Source organism: Salmo trutta, chromosome 39 (assembly GCF_901001165.1).
Source record: "Salmo trutta chromosome 39, fSalTru1.1, whole genome shotgun sequence".
Taxonomy (NCBI): Eukaryota; Metazoa; Chordata; class Actinopteri; order Salmoniformes; family Salmonidae; genus Salmo; species Salmo trutta.
Window position 1 is genome coordinate 2,972,234 of NC_042995.1, and position 15,000 is coordinate 2,987,233.

Below are 15,000 nucleotides of genomic sequence, written 5' to 3' on the forward strand. Positions count from 1 at the left end.
TAACCTTGGACTGTAGCCCTGGAATCAACCTGCAACCCACCATGCACTTTGACTTTCTGTCCTCTAAACCCGAGAGGGAAGAACTTGATACGCGATGACAGTGACTGGACATTTAGTAGCAACACAGTCTGGTCATTTAATAGCTACATAGCATTGCCAGTTTATCAGTTAATAGCAGACATGACAAGCAAAACAGAACAGGAAAACAGAACAGCAAAAATAAACAGTTGTTTTTTGTCCAATTAGTATTAGTGATGTACAGTATGTGTCTCTAAAGCTGTGTGATGATGTCCGCAAATGACATGATCGCTGTCATAGGATATTGAGAAGGGAGGGGGAGAAGTTTGAAGAGTTTCTTCTTGTTGAACATTCCAACCAATTCTAATTGATAATGACTCCACAAAGGGTTCTTAACCCACTCCTATCCAGCTGTAAGATGCCAGAATTGAACACTGAGAATAGTGTTCGAAAGCTCACTCCTACAAGGTTCCCTCTTCTCTGTCTGCTGCTGGGTGACAGTGAAACGTGTACAGCGCTCGCTACGTTCACTACATTTGACTGTGTTTACTATTTACTACCTTTAATACCTTTAACCTCTAACAGGGTTTTTTCAAAGCTCAGGCCCTCCAGTTCCTCAGTCCTGCTGGTTTTCCTTTCTCCCTGGCACTTGATTGATCGTTTAATGTTACTGATAATGATTGGCTGCAGAGTGCACACACACCTGGTTTCCCAGATAGAAATCAGTCTGATTAAAAGAAGTACGAAAACCAGTAGACACTGTGGCCCTCGAGGACAGGAGTTGATACCCCATACTACCCTAAAATAAAGGTCCCTGTCTTATCCTTGCCATCCAAAAGTCCCAGTCTGTTTCTGCTTTATAGCCAACTGAGTCCTTTGCTGTGATCTTGTCAAGGTGAGGTAAAGGATGTAGTGTTCTTGAATGCAGAATGTCTGGCACCTTGGCTACTACACCACCCATGATCTTTCCTGGCTCATGGGACCAACTTCCAGGGAGACTCGAGAGGGATCGCTCCATTTCATTAAAAAAATCATAAAAAATGTAACTGCAAAAAACAACAGCACAATACTTTTCTACGTGTATATATATTTTCTAGGGAATCCCGCTTGTTGCTTTTATCCCCCACTCCCACCCCTGCTGTTTGTCAGTGTTGATGTTCATTCTTAATCTACACTCGTTGTGTAAATAAACTGTATCCAGTCAGACTGTGTCTCTGTGTGTTTACCACCTGAAGACCCTCACAAGACCCTCACTAGTAACATTGAACATATATTTATATCATAACATTTCTTTCCATAGTAAGATTTACATTAATCCAACAACACAATATATAATTTTTATCACAAAAAAACCGCTAATGGTAATAAAACAATCTTTGGCGTTAAATTGTATCATCTCGTCTCCATGGTGTCACCGAATTCAGCGTCGTCAGACCAACATTTAGGGAGGAGGGAGAGGGGGCTACATTTGAGTGACATTTGCTTCATTCAATCGATAAACTGGAAATTACGACATCGGTTTACATCCGCCAATAACATTCATTGGACGTTTGGCAGCGATGTTTTCATTGGTCACGACGTTACTTCCTGTTTCAAACAAAACCCGCCGGTTCTTGTTTATGCTAGCGCCAGTAAAAAAAAACAAGAAGCTAATAATAACTGTAACAAAAGCTTCAACGTGACAACATCAACTAGTTTCGCTATAGATAGTCAGTCAGAGAATGCTTCAGACATATTGTGCACTCAAAGTTAGTGCAGTTTGCAGATAGTTGATTAGGGCTACTCTTGGAAAGAATTTGTTAGCTACCGTTTTTCTTCCTTCGATTTGGACAGCAGTTGACTAGCCAGCTATGCCAAAGCAAGGGCTTGCTAGACACAAGGTAAGACATCTCAGCTATTCACAATGTGCCTGCGAACTGGTTCTTAGCCGTCTTGATAATGACTGTAGTTAGCCTCATATGGTGGTGTCTAGCTTTTTCCCCAAGCCTCCCAGGGAAAGGACACCATTTTAGAGCGTATTCAGATTCAGCCCCTGTTTTTGACTGACAGGTGATATCCTCTGGAAGACTGACTGGAGGTGGCAGGGGCCAGGGCTCAAAGAAGAGGTAACTCGTTTAGCCCCGGGGTCTTCAACGAAGTCCGGACGACCGCACTGAAATATTTCCTCGCCGCCAAAATTTGCAAAAAATGTCCTCTGTCCATCGTTTTTGGAATTTAAGGCTCCCTGACTGTCTAGCTTTCATTTTAGTTATTATTAGCGAGCATTTGTTGGCATGAATCTTGCCCTGGAGGCAGCTCTGTAGAATGGCATAAAAATCTGATTTTAACCTAAACTTAACCACACTACTAACCCCAACCTTAAATGAAGACCAAAAAGCACATTTTTGTTTCATACATTTTTACAATGTAACAGATTTGGACTTTGCAGCTGGCCCATCTAGCGGTAAATGCTCAGTTCTGTCTCCAGGGAAAGAGTCATGACAATAAACATCAACCTGCTATCAGTGAGCTGGACACTGTCAAGAAACTGTATGAATGTAGGTCCATTATCATTTCTACACTTTCCATTTGGTTTTTGTCAATTTAAAGTATATTGAGTTAGTCCGTCCCCTGAGGTAAGAGAACACACAGGACTGATAAGTCACAACCCTGTTGCAGAGTGTCATTATGTCCAATCACTGTCCCTCTGTTCTGTAGGGGAGCAGGGCGTCCACTAGTGACTTCTACTGAGCCGGCTTATTCCCTCTACTCCACAGACTCAGAGGACCAGGTAATAACACATCCATAAACAGTCAGTAGCAACGTTAATAACAAGCCTATAACAAGTTAATAACAAGCCTATAACAAGTTAATAACAAGCCTATAACAAGTTAATAACAAGCGTATAACAAGTTAATAACAAGCGTATAACAAGTTAATAACAAGCCTATAACAAGTTAATAACAAGCCTATAACAAGCCTATAAGCCTATAACAAGCCTATAACAAGTTAATAACAAGCCTATAACAAGTTAATAACAAGCGTATAACAAGTTAATAACAAGCGTATAACAAGTTAATAACAAGCCTATAACAAGCCTATAACAAGCCTATAACAAGTTAATAACAAGTTAATAACAAGCGTATAACAAGTTAATAACAAGCCTATAACAAGCCTATAACAAGCCTATAACAAGCCTATAACAAGTTAATAACAAGCCTATAACAAGCCTATAACAAGTTAATAACAAGCGTATAACAAGTTAATAACAAGCCTATAACAAGTTAATAACAAGTTAATAACAAGCCTATAACAAGTTAATAACAAGCCTATAACAAGTTAATAACAAGCCTATAACAAGTTAATAACAAGCCTATAACAAGTTAATAACAAGCCTATAACAAGTTAATAACAAGCCTATAACAAGTTAATAACAAGCCAATAACAAGTTAATAACAAGCCTATAACAAGTTAATAACAAGCCTATAACAAGTTAATAACAAGCCTATAACAAGTTAATAACAAGTTAATAACAAGCGTATAACAAGTTAATAACAAGCCTATAACAAGTTAATAACAAGTTAATAACAAGCCTATAACAAGTTAATAACAAGCCTATAACAAGTTAATAACAAGCCTATAACAAGTTAATAACAAGCCTATAACAAGTTAATAACAAGCCTATAACAAGTTAATAACAAGCCTATTTGTGTAATATATTAATAAGAGGTATAATCACCTAACAGTGATTATATGGTAAGTTGGTTTGCATCTATGCTCTCTCTAAGGTGACAACCATTCACAAGGGTCTGGATCAGTGTGCTGCGCTGCTCGATGTCATTCTCCAGGCAGAGACGGCAGGTACCAGTCAACTATTTACTCTGTTTCTACAGAACCTTTACATTTCTAGTTGAAGTTATTGACCAAAGTGTTTGCATTGTGTGATAGAGGCCAAGCCTATCTCTGTCAGGGGAGCAGGGAAGACTCGAGCCGCCAAATCCCGACCGCTGTGCACTCTGGGAAAGGAGAGGGTAGACACAGAGAGGAGGAAGCAGACAAAGAGACCTGTCACTCAGACTGCTAAAAAACCAGGTGGGACCTGTGTGTGTGTGTGTAGTGTGTGTGTATGTGCGCGTGTGTGTTGGCGTGCGTGCGTGCATGGTGTGCAGAAATGGATAACTCTCTCTGCTCCAGCTCCCGTGCAGAAGACGATCCTGTCATCCCTGTCGTATCCTGGGATGAGGAACAATATTCAGAGTTCGGCCGGAACGTCAGAGCCGGCGTCAGATGCTCGGTTTAACTGTCGCTTGACCACCTCCACCCCCACCCTGAGCCCCCAAAGACTCCCCCCTAACAACACAGGCCCCTCAGTCCCTCTAGCCCAGCCTGGAGGCTCCATCATTGGGGTGGCATCAGTCCATCTGGGGGGCTCTACCTCCACAGCTCCGTTAGCTGCTGCTGGAGCTGTAGCTACCTCTCTACCCACAGCCCCTCTCACAGGCCCAGTGCTCTCTCTCCTCGCTGCCCAGCCAGGAGGCTTCGTCTCTGGGGTTGGAGGTCCGGCTGCCCAGAGGAGCTCCAGGTCCTGTAGCCTGCACCTCGGTGCTCCCTCTGTGGAGAGGCTAGCCCTGTCTGCCCCCCTGTCCTCTGACAGCTCTGTGTCTGGAGAAAGTGGACATCCAATCTCTTCTTCCTGCTCTCCCTCTCGTCAGGGACCACCAGTACTCTTCTCTGAAATTCATTCTCACTCTCAGCCTCACCCCCAGTCTCACCCCCAACCTCACCCCCTTGCCAACACTCAACCCCAGTCTGCCCCAGATGCTCCATCTCTGGGCAGGGGGGGCCAGCTGGTTTCTACCCAGGATGGAGGGGCCTTAGCCAGGGAGGCTTGCGGCCACATGGAGGGTAACGCTGGAGAGGAGGAAGAGGAGTGTCCAGTGAGAGACACCAGCGCCCAGACAAGCTTTAACATACAAACACACACCCAGCTGGCATACACACACCCACATACACACAAAGATCCCGTGCCTGTACAGGCATACTTACAACACACACATCCAGGTGTGGCTCCTAACCACACACACTCCTACACACGCATGGCGCTGGGCTCTAAGGGCTGTAGTCCAGAGGGAACCGCTCGTCAGGTGATGACTGTTCAGTACCTCCTTGGAGAGTTGAAGGCTCTGCTCGCTGGCCAAGGTAATCAATCAACCAACCTGTCCAAATAATCAGTCAACTCATCAATCAGTCAAAATGACTATTTCATCAAATGTTAATCAAATTCAATCTCCGCCTCTCACTCTCTCTCTTTCACTCTCTTTCACTCTCTCCTTCAAACCATTTTCCCTCTCTCTCTTCTCTCCCCCCTCCTCCTCTGTAGACGGTGTAGCAGAGCGTCTGGTGTGTGAGCTGGAGCAGACAGTGTCTCTACTTCCTGTCATGGTGGGCAGCTCTAACATCCAGGCTGAGATTGCTCCGGTCCTGCAACCTCTACGCAGTGAGAACACACTGCTACGCAGGTCAGCACCATCACCCAGGTCCTGGTGTGTGTGTGTGTGTGTGTGTGTGTGTGTGTGTGTGTGTGTGTGTGTGTGTGTGTGTGTGTGTGTGAGCTTCATACAGAAGATTGATAACTTTAACGTGTGTGTTCAGGCGTCTGAGGATAGTGAACCAACAGTTGCAGGAGAGAGAGCGAGCAGAGAGGGAGGCCAGAGATGTCCACTGTGACACAGACGGTAAGATAAACTGCCTGGACCTTGTTCAACTGTCTATCAGTGAGAGTTTATTATTGTGTGTCTGTATCTCTGAGTATCTAAGCTCCTCTGCCTCTTAGTGTCGGCTGTCTGACCTCCTCTGTCTCTTAGTGTCGGCTGTCTGACCTCCTCTGTCTCTTAGTGTCGGCTGTCTGACCTCCTCTGTCTCTTAGTGTCGGCTGTCTGACCTCCTCTGTCTCTTAGTGTCGGCTGTCTGACCTCCTCTGTCTCTTAGTGTCGGCTGTCTGACCTCCTCTGTCTCTTAGTGTCGGCTGTCTGACCTCCTCTGTCTCTTAGTGTCGGCTGTCTGACCTCCTCTGTCTCTTAGTGTCGGCTGTCTGACCTCCTCTGTCTCTTAGTGTCGGCTGTCTGACCTCCTCTGTCTCTTAGTGTCGGCTGTCTGACCTCCTCTGTCTCTTAGTGTCGGCTGTCTGACCTCCTCTGTCTCTTAGTGTCGGCTGTCTAACCTCCTCTGTCTCTTAGTGTCGGCTGTCTAACCTCCTCTGTCTCTTAGTGTCGGCTGTCTAACCTCCTCTGTCTCTTAGTGTCGGCTGTCTAACCTCCTCTGTCTCTTAGTGTCGGCTCTGCAGTCGGAGGTCAACGATGCTCACAAAAGCCTGCAAGAGCTGCAGCGCGCCAACACTGAGCTACGGCAAGCCCTGGTGGACACACAGAGCCAGCTGCAGCTCGCCAACACTGAGCTACGGCAAGCCCTGGTGGACACACAGAGCCAGCTGCAGCAGAGTGAGGCGGAGTGCAGTCACATCAGTAAAGGTAATAGATGAGGGGAAACGTACTCAACTTCTGTTCTATTTTCTATCTGAAATACATGAAGATCAGGGCCTTAAACTGATCCATATTACACTGAGATTAAAGGATCTCTGTGGTGTCTGTGTGTGTTATCTAATATGGATATAATCTCTTTATATATGTGTGTGTGTGTGTGTGTGTGTGTGTGTGTGTGTGTGTGTGTGTGTAGACGTGCAGTCTGCTCTGGATGAGGTGCAGGGCTGTAACAGCAGGCTGGAGGAGTGTCAGAAGGAGAACGCTGCACTGGCCCTCAACACCCAGAAGAGGGAGACAGAGATCCACACACTACAGGAGCACCTCAGGTGTGTGTGCGCGTGTGTGTACTTTCTAATAATTGATTGGGAGTTTTTATTTTTTACTGACAGTCTTTCTCTCTCTCTCTGTCCTCTGTATGTCTCGGTCTCTCTCTCTCTCTGTCCTCTGTCTGTCTCTGTTTCTCTCTCTCTCTCTGTCCACATGTCTGTCTGTTTCTCGCTCTCTCTGTCTTTTCCTCCTGCTCTTTCTTTTTACCCTTCTCTCTGTCTCTCTCAGAGCTCTACAGGTCCCTGTCGCTGAGTCTCCTGCTGTGACTGACATCCCTACGTCCTGCCTCCCTCTCACTAAACGAGCTCTGGACCAATACCAGGACCAGCAGGGTCCGTCAGACCACCCAGTCAGCCAATACCTGTGGTCGTTGGAGCAGAAGGGGTATGGTTCTGTCTCCCTGCCCTGTAAAGGCCCTGAGTGCAACTACACACATCAGCAGGACTTCAGTGTGTGTACACCAGGTGGTCAGAGTGTGTGTGTGGCTCTGGAAAGAAAAGCCACCCCACCTTTGGCCTTCGCCCCACTGAGAGAGACTGTGAGGTCACCACTTCCTGTTGAGGGGTCACCGCTTCCTGTGATGTCACAGAGAGGAGGAGGGTCACCACTTACTGTGATGTCACAGAGAGGAGGAGGAACGCAGGGTCTTCAGAGCCTTACTGTTGACCTCGAGAGTTTCCCTCAATTAAAAAGTATATTTTCTAATTTCCACCAGTCAAACGGACTCTGCTCTAATGGTGCTGGACACTCTGACCTGTCCCAGAGTCACCGGCGCCGTCTGGACATGGATATGGCATCACCGGGCAAGGGGCGGAACACTTCGCTTGACTCCACCGGCCTCTCCTTATGTGAGGTCAGATCCTTGGCTTCTGATTGGAGTGCAGGGTCAAGCTCGACCTTTGACACGCGTGACGAACAGGAGTTCCGGAACGGGCTGGCCGCTCTGGACGCCAGCATTGCCAGCTTGCAGAGAACTATAAAGCAGGACCTCAAGAGATGAGACACACACACACACACACACACACAGTGAGGTAGTCTGAATCTATTCCAATGTAATAAAATAACCAATGTCTTTTTCTAGGTTTCTTTTTAATTGTACTTTATTTGAATAAAATGGGAAATAAAATATTAATTTTTTATTCGTTAATATTTATTCTTTACTTTAAAGACGGGTTACCTGAGAACTTCAGGAAAACAAAGCACATGCTTCAATGGGGGAGAAGGACGTGTTGTGATTCTGGGTGGCCACATAGCAACAATGACAAGAAACTGCCATGTGGGGAATTGTAAGTGGATCATCTCAGCTAGTTGTATTTCTTTTTATACCATGTCTTGTTTTGATATGTTTTGACTGATGTCACGTCAATGCTAATATGGCTAAACTCCCCTAGCTAGCTAACCAACAACTAATGGTGTATTTGAGAGACAAGTGCTCATTGTACAACTTCATTTATGGTTTCAATAAACATTGGAGACGAAATATAGTTGACATGTTATCAACAATCTATGCCAATCTCTTTTGCCCCATAGTTGAGCACGTGTCCGTTTTTGTTGCTAAACCAACCCGTCATTTGAATTAAGGGAGAAGGAAATATGATGTATTGTTAAGTATTAAAAGCAATGTTCTCCCTCCTACAATGAGTCAAGGGTTAATAACACTGATACCTAAAGCCTAAAAAAGAAGTTCTGCTCATCCATAACTGGCGTCCATTTTGTCTTCTTAATAATGACTAGAAGATATTAGCCTTACTACTTGCAAAAAGAATGAAAGAAGTCCTGGATGCAATCATTGATGAAACACAGTCTGGCTTTATGAGGAACAGACATATTTCTAACAATATCAGACTAGTATTAGACATACTTGACTACTCAGACCTAATAACTGAGGATAGCTTCATATTATTTTTCTAAAGCATTTGACACAGTTGAGCATCAGTTCCTCTTCCACTCCCTTGAGAAATGTGGCTTTGGGATTTTTTCTGTAAGGCTATTAAGACTATCCAAATGGTAACAACTCTATCAAACTGAAACATGGCACCTCACCTAGATTTCAGTAAAAAAGAGGAACTAGGCAAGGTTGTCCTATCACCGTATCTATTTTTATTAATCACCCAACTTCTTACAAATTCTTTAAATAATAGTCCTCTACAAGGTATTTCCATAGCTGGTAAAGAAATGATTATAAGCCAGCTGGGTGAAGATACTACACTTTTTCTGAAAGACGCTAGTCAGATTCCCATATCGATCAATGTGATAGAATCCTTTCCCAAAGCGTCTGGTCTATATCTTAACATTAATAAATGTGAACTCATGGCTGTTAAAGATTGTGTGACACCTTCATATTATGGTATTCCAGTAAAAGAAGAACTTACATATTTAGGCATAACCATTACTAAGGATCAGAAGTCTAGAGGCTTACTAAATTTAACCCTCTTATTAAAAAACCCAGAAGAAGCTAAATCAATGGCTACAGAGGGACTTATCTTTAAAAGGAAGAGTCCTAATAACCAAGGCTGAAGGCATCTCTAGACTAACATGGCGCTCTATCTTTATATCTTGACGGTAAAATAAGGAAGGAGATAGACCAGATACTTTTCGACTTTGTGTTTAGAAACCGTACACATTACATTAGGAAAACTGATGTAATGAACACTTATGAGTATGGTGGGATGAATTTTCTGGACATTCCTACCTTAAATAATACTTTTAAGATCAATTTGATAAAACAATTCCTAAGAAGACCCACTTCTATGTGGAACTTTATTCCTCATCATGTCTTCTCTACTTTTGGTGGCCTTAACTTCATGTTGGTTTGCAATTATAATATTGACAAAGTTCCGGTGAAATGTTCTGCTTTTCATTGGCAGGTTTTCTTGTTATGGTCCTTAATTTATAAGCATAGCATTTTTCTCCACACAGATATTATATATGGAATAATTTGGGACATATTGTATAAAAATACTTTTTGGTTTTTAGAATATTGGTTCCAAAATAATATCCTATTGGTGAGCCAACTGGTAAATAATATCCTATTGGTGAGCCAACTGGTAAATAATATCCTATTGGTGAGCCAACTGGTAAATAATATCCTATTGGTGAGCTAACTGGTAAATAATATCCTATTGGTGAGCCAACTGGTAAATAATATCCTATTGGTGAGCCAACTGGTAAATAATATCCTTTTGGTGAGCCAACTGGTAAATGATATCCTATTGGTGAGCCAACTGGTAAATAATATCCTATTGGTGAGCCAACTGGTAAATAATATCCTATTGGTGAGCCAACTGGTAAATAATATCCTATTGGTGAGCCAACTGGTAAATAATATCCTATTGGTGAGCCAACTGGTAAATAATATCCTATTGGTGAGCCAACTGGTAAATAATATCCTATTGGTGAGCCAACTGGTAAATAATATCCTATTGGTGAGCCAACTGGTAAATAATATCCTATTGGTGAGCCAACTGGTAAATAATATCCTATTGGTGAGCCAACTGGTAAATAATATCCTATTGGTGAGCCAACTGGTAAATAATATCCTTTTGGTGAGCCAACTGGTAAATAATATCCTATTGGTGAGCCAACTGGTAAATAATATCCTATTGGTGAGCCAACTGGTAAATAATATCCTATTGGTGAGCCAACTGGTAAATAATATCCTATTGGTGAGCCAACTGGTAAATGCAGAGGGTCTTTTACTTAATTATCAGGAATTCTTATCACTTTACAAGGTCCCTGTAACACCTCAATATTTTGCAATTGTTTTAGATGCCATTCCCTCAGGTGTCGCTTTATTATTCAGGAACGTGTCAAGACCTGACTAACCTTAAAAGGTAGCATCCTAAGATTAGTTTTTCTTTTAGTCCATCCAACAACAATAGAGCTATACAAACCTTGTTTCAACAGGATGTTGTATCTGTCCCTTATGTCATGCCTTATTGGAATGGTTTTATTGATTATGTCTGTTGGAAAAAAGTGTGAATGTTGCCACACACATACCTACTTATTAACAAAATGAACGACGTTTCTTTTCAAATTATTTATAAATATTATCCTGCCAACCACTATATGAAGAAGTAAAAAAAAACATAAACTCAAATTACTCCTTTTGTAATGACCACCCAGAAACAGTGTTGGGTCTTTTTTGGCATTGTATTCATGTAAGAAAACTGTGGCAAGACATCAGTAGATGTATAATTGAACACATTTATGAAGATTTTACACTATTAAGGAGAGATGTGCTGCTTGGATTCTTTACTTACGATAGAAATAAGCTGAACATTTTTTATGTAATTCATTTCATTATTCTTTTGGCCAAATTTCATATTCCCAAATGTACATTTACAAACAAAACACCACATTTTATTACCTTGCAAAAATAAATTGTAGAAACAAATGAAGCTTCCCCGTCAGTGCTTGTGGCAACAAGAGAGCACGAAAATAGATTTCAACTTGATCGTGTCTGGTTTCATTCGAAGAATAATGTAGCTCGTCAGTTTTGTATATGGTTTTATACTTCAGATCTGGGAGCGAAAGATTACTGTAATAAACTCGCGATGAGTGTCGCTAGAAAGGACGCAGGGCTACGGGCGCTGGTCGCGAGCACAAACATTAATCCGGAGCAGAAGGTTCCTCAAATTCTCTCAAAATTACAAGGTCATTTAGTTAGCTAACCTTTTTACATTGAAAAACGTGCTATTTTACTTTGCTTGCACGTGTGTGTTATTCCTGATACCCGACTAACAATCATTCCTTATTTTTCGACGTTGAAGATATTCTGAATAGGATATCTGTCCAAGACGATAGAGAGTTGGGTGTGTTCAAAAACTCCTTGTTCAGCCATGGCATACTTCAATACTGCGCAGGAGACGCCCTCAAACTGAACTATGCCAAAGTTGAAGGAGGCTACGCAACTGCCACTCAGTTGGCAGAAATTCTGAGGTACGATTTTAGAATCTTGAACCACAGAACCACAACAAGGAATAACAAAATCTGTGTTGACTGTTACTCTGCACTAAAACAAACAGGCCTAGACACTAGCAACAGACTACCTACCCCAGATACTACTACAAGGCCCTGGTAGAACTGATGGGATGGAATAATAATTGATGCAAGCAGATCTATGAGGGTGGGGGTCATATATCTGTAGTAGTGATTTGACATTGATTTCTTTGTGTGCATATGCAAACTCCTTTAACTCCTGCTGTGTGGGTGTGGACCTGGGCGGAGACACTGAGGCCTTCTGGTAAGGGGCATAACGTTTTTTTGAAGTTTGGAATGTCCTCAACAAAAATATGTCTATTGACATCATATCTCTCTCTGTAGGGGAATGGGAGCCTGAGATGGTTCGTTTCTTCAGGAAGGTGATGGGCTCTGTGTGTTGGCTTCTGAAAGCCCATGGTCACCTGGCCACACAAGGTGAGATCTAACGTCCGTTACCAAACAGACCCCTTACCTAGCTAACGATGCACCCCTCTTCTCTCTCTCTCTCAGTCCTGCAGTCAGACCACTATGAGAGGATGTTAATGAGCGAGGAGGAGAGAGTGGGAACCGTGTGTGTGTCACTGTGGCATCAGCTTCTGACAGCTAACAGGTAGCATAGCACCGCACACACACACACATCAATTAAATTAATTAACCACTGTCTCTCTGTAGTGAGTTAGTAGCAGGTTTGGGAAAAGGCCCCTTGTCTGTGATTCTGGATGACTTCGTGTACCAAATGGCTCACACATCCAACCCTGCTGTGGGAGGGGCAGCAATTAGGACGCTCCTCCTGGTTGCCCGGCAACAAGAATCCGCCCTGCAGCTTATCATCCACAGGTTCAAAGGTCAGGGGGTGGGGTTTGCATATTTCCAGGTTACAATATATATATATATATATATATATATATATATATATTTTTTTTTTTTTTTTTTATGGGTTAACTTTATATGCTTTAAATGCTTTTAAAGCAATCTTGATGTTTTTTATGGCTTGTGTGTTGCAGGGTTGGAGGGCATGATTGGTTGAGAATGGAGGGGGTGGGGCTTCGATGAGGAAGTGGACCAACTGATGAAGCTGCTGCACAGAGAAGTCCCCAAACCAGCTGATCACACAGAGGTAAAATATAGTGTGTTTGTTGTTGTTCGTGTGTGCGCGTGCCTTACACTCTCTCTGTGTTATCAGACGTGGCCAGAGGAGTGTGTGAGAGCGACGTGTGTCATCCAGGCAGCGTGGAGATCCTATCAGACCAGGAGGAGAGTGAAGAGTCTGCCCAGAGCTGTCAGATCACTGCAGAGGAGCTTCAGGTGTGTGTCCGTGTGTGTGTGTCTGTGTGTGTGTGTGTGTGTGTGTGTGTCTGTGTGTGTGTGTGTGTGTGTGTGTGTGTGTGTGTGTGTGTGTCTGTGTGTGTGTGTGGGGGGGGCTTTATTTTTTCACCGAATTATGATCGTGTTTTGTATCTGTTTTGTATTTATGTGTATATTTTTTGGAATTCCAGGGCTCGTCTGTAAAAGAGATGTTGGTCTCAGCATGACTTCCTGTCAAAATAAAGATTAAATAAGATCATAATAATTCCAGACAGTTCAGTGTGTGTGTGTGTGTGTGTGTGTGTGTGTGTGTGTGTGTGTGTGTGTGTGTGTGTGTGTGTGTGTGTGTGTGTGTGTGTGTGTGTGTGTGTGTGTGTGTGTGTGTGTGTGTGTGTGTGTGTGTGTGTGTGTGGGGAGCAGCGGCGGAGGAGAGCGCAGCAGGCTCAGGCTGTGTGCTGGGAGGAGGAGCTGAGACTACAGCTGTGTGTCAGGAGACAGAGAGCCAGGAGAGAGTTCCATCAGAAACAACTACAGTTACTACAGTTACTGTCCCCAGGTACACACACACTACCTGTTACAGCAGAGACAGAGAGTCAGGAGAGAGTTCCATCAGAAACAACTACAGTTACTATAGTTACTGTCCCCAGGTACACACACACTACCTGTTACAGCAGAGACAGAGAGTCAGGAGAGAGTTCCATCAGAAACAACTACAGTTACTATAGTTACTGTCCCCAGGTACACACACACTACCTGTTACAGCAGAGACAGGGAGTCAGGAGAGAGTTCCATCAGAAACAACTACAGTTACTATAGTTACTGTCCCCAGGTACACACACTACCTGTTACAGCAGAGACAGAGAGTCAGGAGAGAGTTCCATCAGAAACAACTACAGTTACTATAGTTACTGTCCCCAGGTACACACACACTACCTGTTACAGCAGAGACAGAGAGTCAGGAGAATGTAATGATCTCTCTCTCTGTGTCTGTGTAACGGATCTCTCTCTGTGTGTGTAACGATCTGTGTGTGTGTGTGTGTGTGTGTGTGTAATGATATCTCTCTGTGTGTGTGTAATGATCTCTCTGTGTGTGTGTAATGATCTCTCTGTGTGTGTGCAACGATCTCTCTCTGTGTGTGTGTGTGTAGTCCTCTGTGGTGTCTCTAGAGGGCAGTAGGGAGCTCCATGCTCAGACCCAAGCCTTGCTGCTCCAGCATCTACAGGGGAGAGAGGCAGAGCTGAGAGAACACACACACACACACACGCACACGCACACGCACACACGCACGCCCTGCTGGCACAGATCAACACTGACCTGGAACTACTGCTGAGTAGGTATCACACACACACACACACCAATCTCTCCTTCTCCCTCTTTCTCTCCCTTCATCCATCTTTCTCTCTTAGATGCCCCCTCACTCAGTGTCGCCACAGCAACCGACTGTGACGTGTTCAGGAGTCGCTCTGCCCCCGTAGCTGCCCGCGCCCGGCAATCCCACAATGCCTTGCTCCAGGCCGGTCGCCTGCCTTGGTGGAAGATGCTGGGAGATGGTGACATCACCTGTCCAGAATCAGAGTCTGCCCACACAGACTCACTGTATTTAGGAGGAAGTCTGTGTTCCACAACAGTATTGTAACGCTATTATAACATTGTCATAGGGCTGTTGTAATAATGTCACTATGACGTCAAACCTGCTCTGGAATTCAACCAATCATGGGTTTCAGTCTGGACGGTGGTTAGTTGAATCAGGTGTGTTACTGCAGTGGTCTTTTCACCGGCCTCTGTAATGCTGGTCCCTTAAGGAAGAGTTTCAGTCTAAGGAATTGTAAAGCAATTTTGTGTACAGAA

General features: G+C 43.7%; 2 protein-coding genes and 1 long non-coding RNA gene across 3 annotated transcripts in view; all 3 read left to right on the forward strand.

Moving 5' to 3' along the window:
* LOC115179669 (formin-like protein 2) overlaps positions 1-1,222 on the forward strand; it is a 16,132-nt gene extending 14,910 nt beyond the window's left edge. Inside the window, exon 9 of the mRNA XM_029741331.1 lies at positions 1-1,222. This exon is cut by the window's left edge and continues 469 nt beyond it. The gene's annotated coding sequence lies outside the window, so the exon portion shown is untranslated.
* A 389-nt stretch (positions 1,223-1,611) lies between these two features.
* LOC115179610 (coiled-coil domain-containing protein 14) lies at positions 1,612-8,390 on the forward strand. The gene is made up of 11 exons (XM_029741236.1): positions 1,612-1,898; positions 2,068-2,123; positions 2,716-2,788; positions 3,786-3,858; positions 3,946-4,089; positions 4,192-5,196; positions 5,378-5,516; positions 5,650-5,732; positions 6,327-6,524; positions 6,730-6,862; positions 7,092-8,390. The coding sequence occupies exons 1-11, from the start codon at positions 1,869-1,871 to the stop codon at positions 7,861-7,863; spliced, it is 2,706 nt and encodes a 901-aa protein (XP_029597096.1). The 5' UTR covers positions 1,612-1,868; the 3' UTR covers positions 7,864-8,390.
* A 2,677-nt stretch (positions 8,391-11,067) lies between these two features.
* LOC115179689 (uncharacterized) overlaps positions 11,068-15,000 on the forward strand; it is a 3,971-nt gene continuing 38 nt past the window's right edge. The window contains exons 1-10 of the long non-coding RNA XR_003872983.1: positions 11,068-11,519; positions 11,636-12,108; positions 12,189-12,281; positions 12,357-12,456; positions 12,519-12,691; positions 12,851-12,963; positions 13,030-13,151; positions 13,572-13,707; positions 14,300-14,482; positions 14,559-15,000. The exon at positions 14,559-15,000 is cut by the window's right edge and continues 38 nt beyond it. This is a non-coding gene — a long non-coding RNA (uncharacterized LOC115179689). The remainder of the gene's footprint in view (positions 11,520-11,635; positions 12,109-12,188; positions 12,282-12,356; positions 12,457-12,518; positions 12,692-12,850; positions 12,964-13,029; positions 13,152-13,571; positions 13,708-14,299; positions 14,483-14,558) is intronic.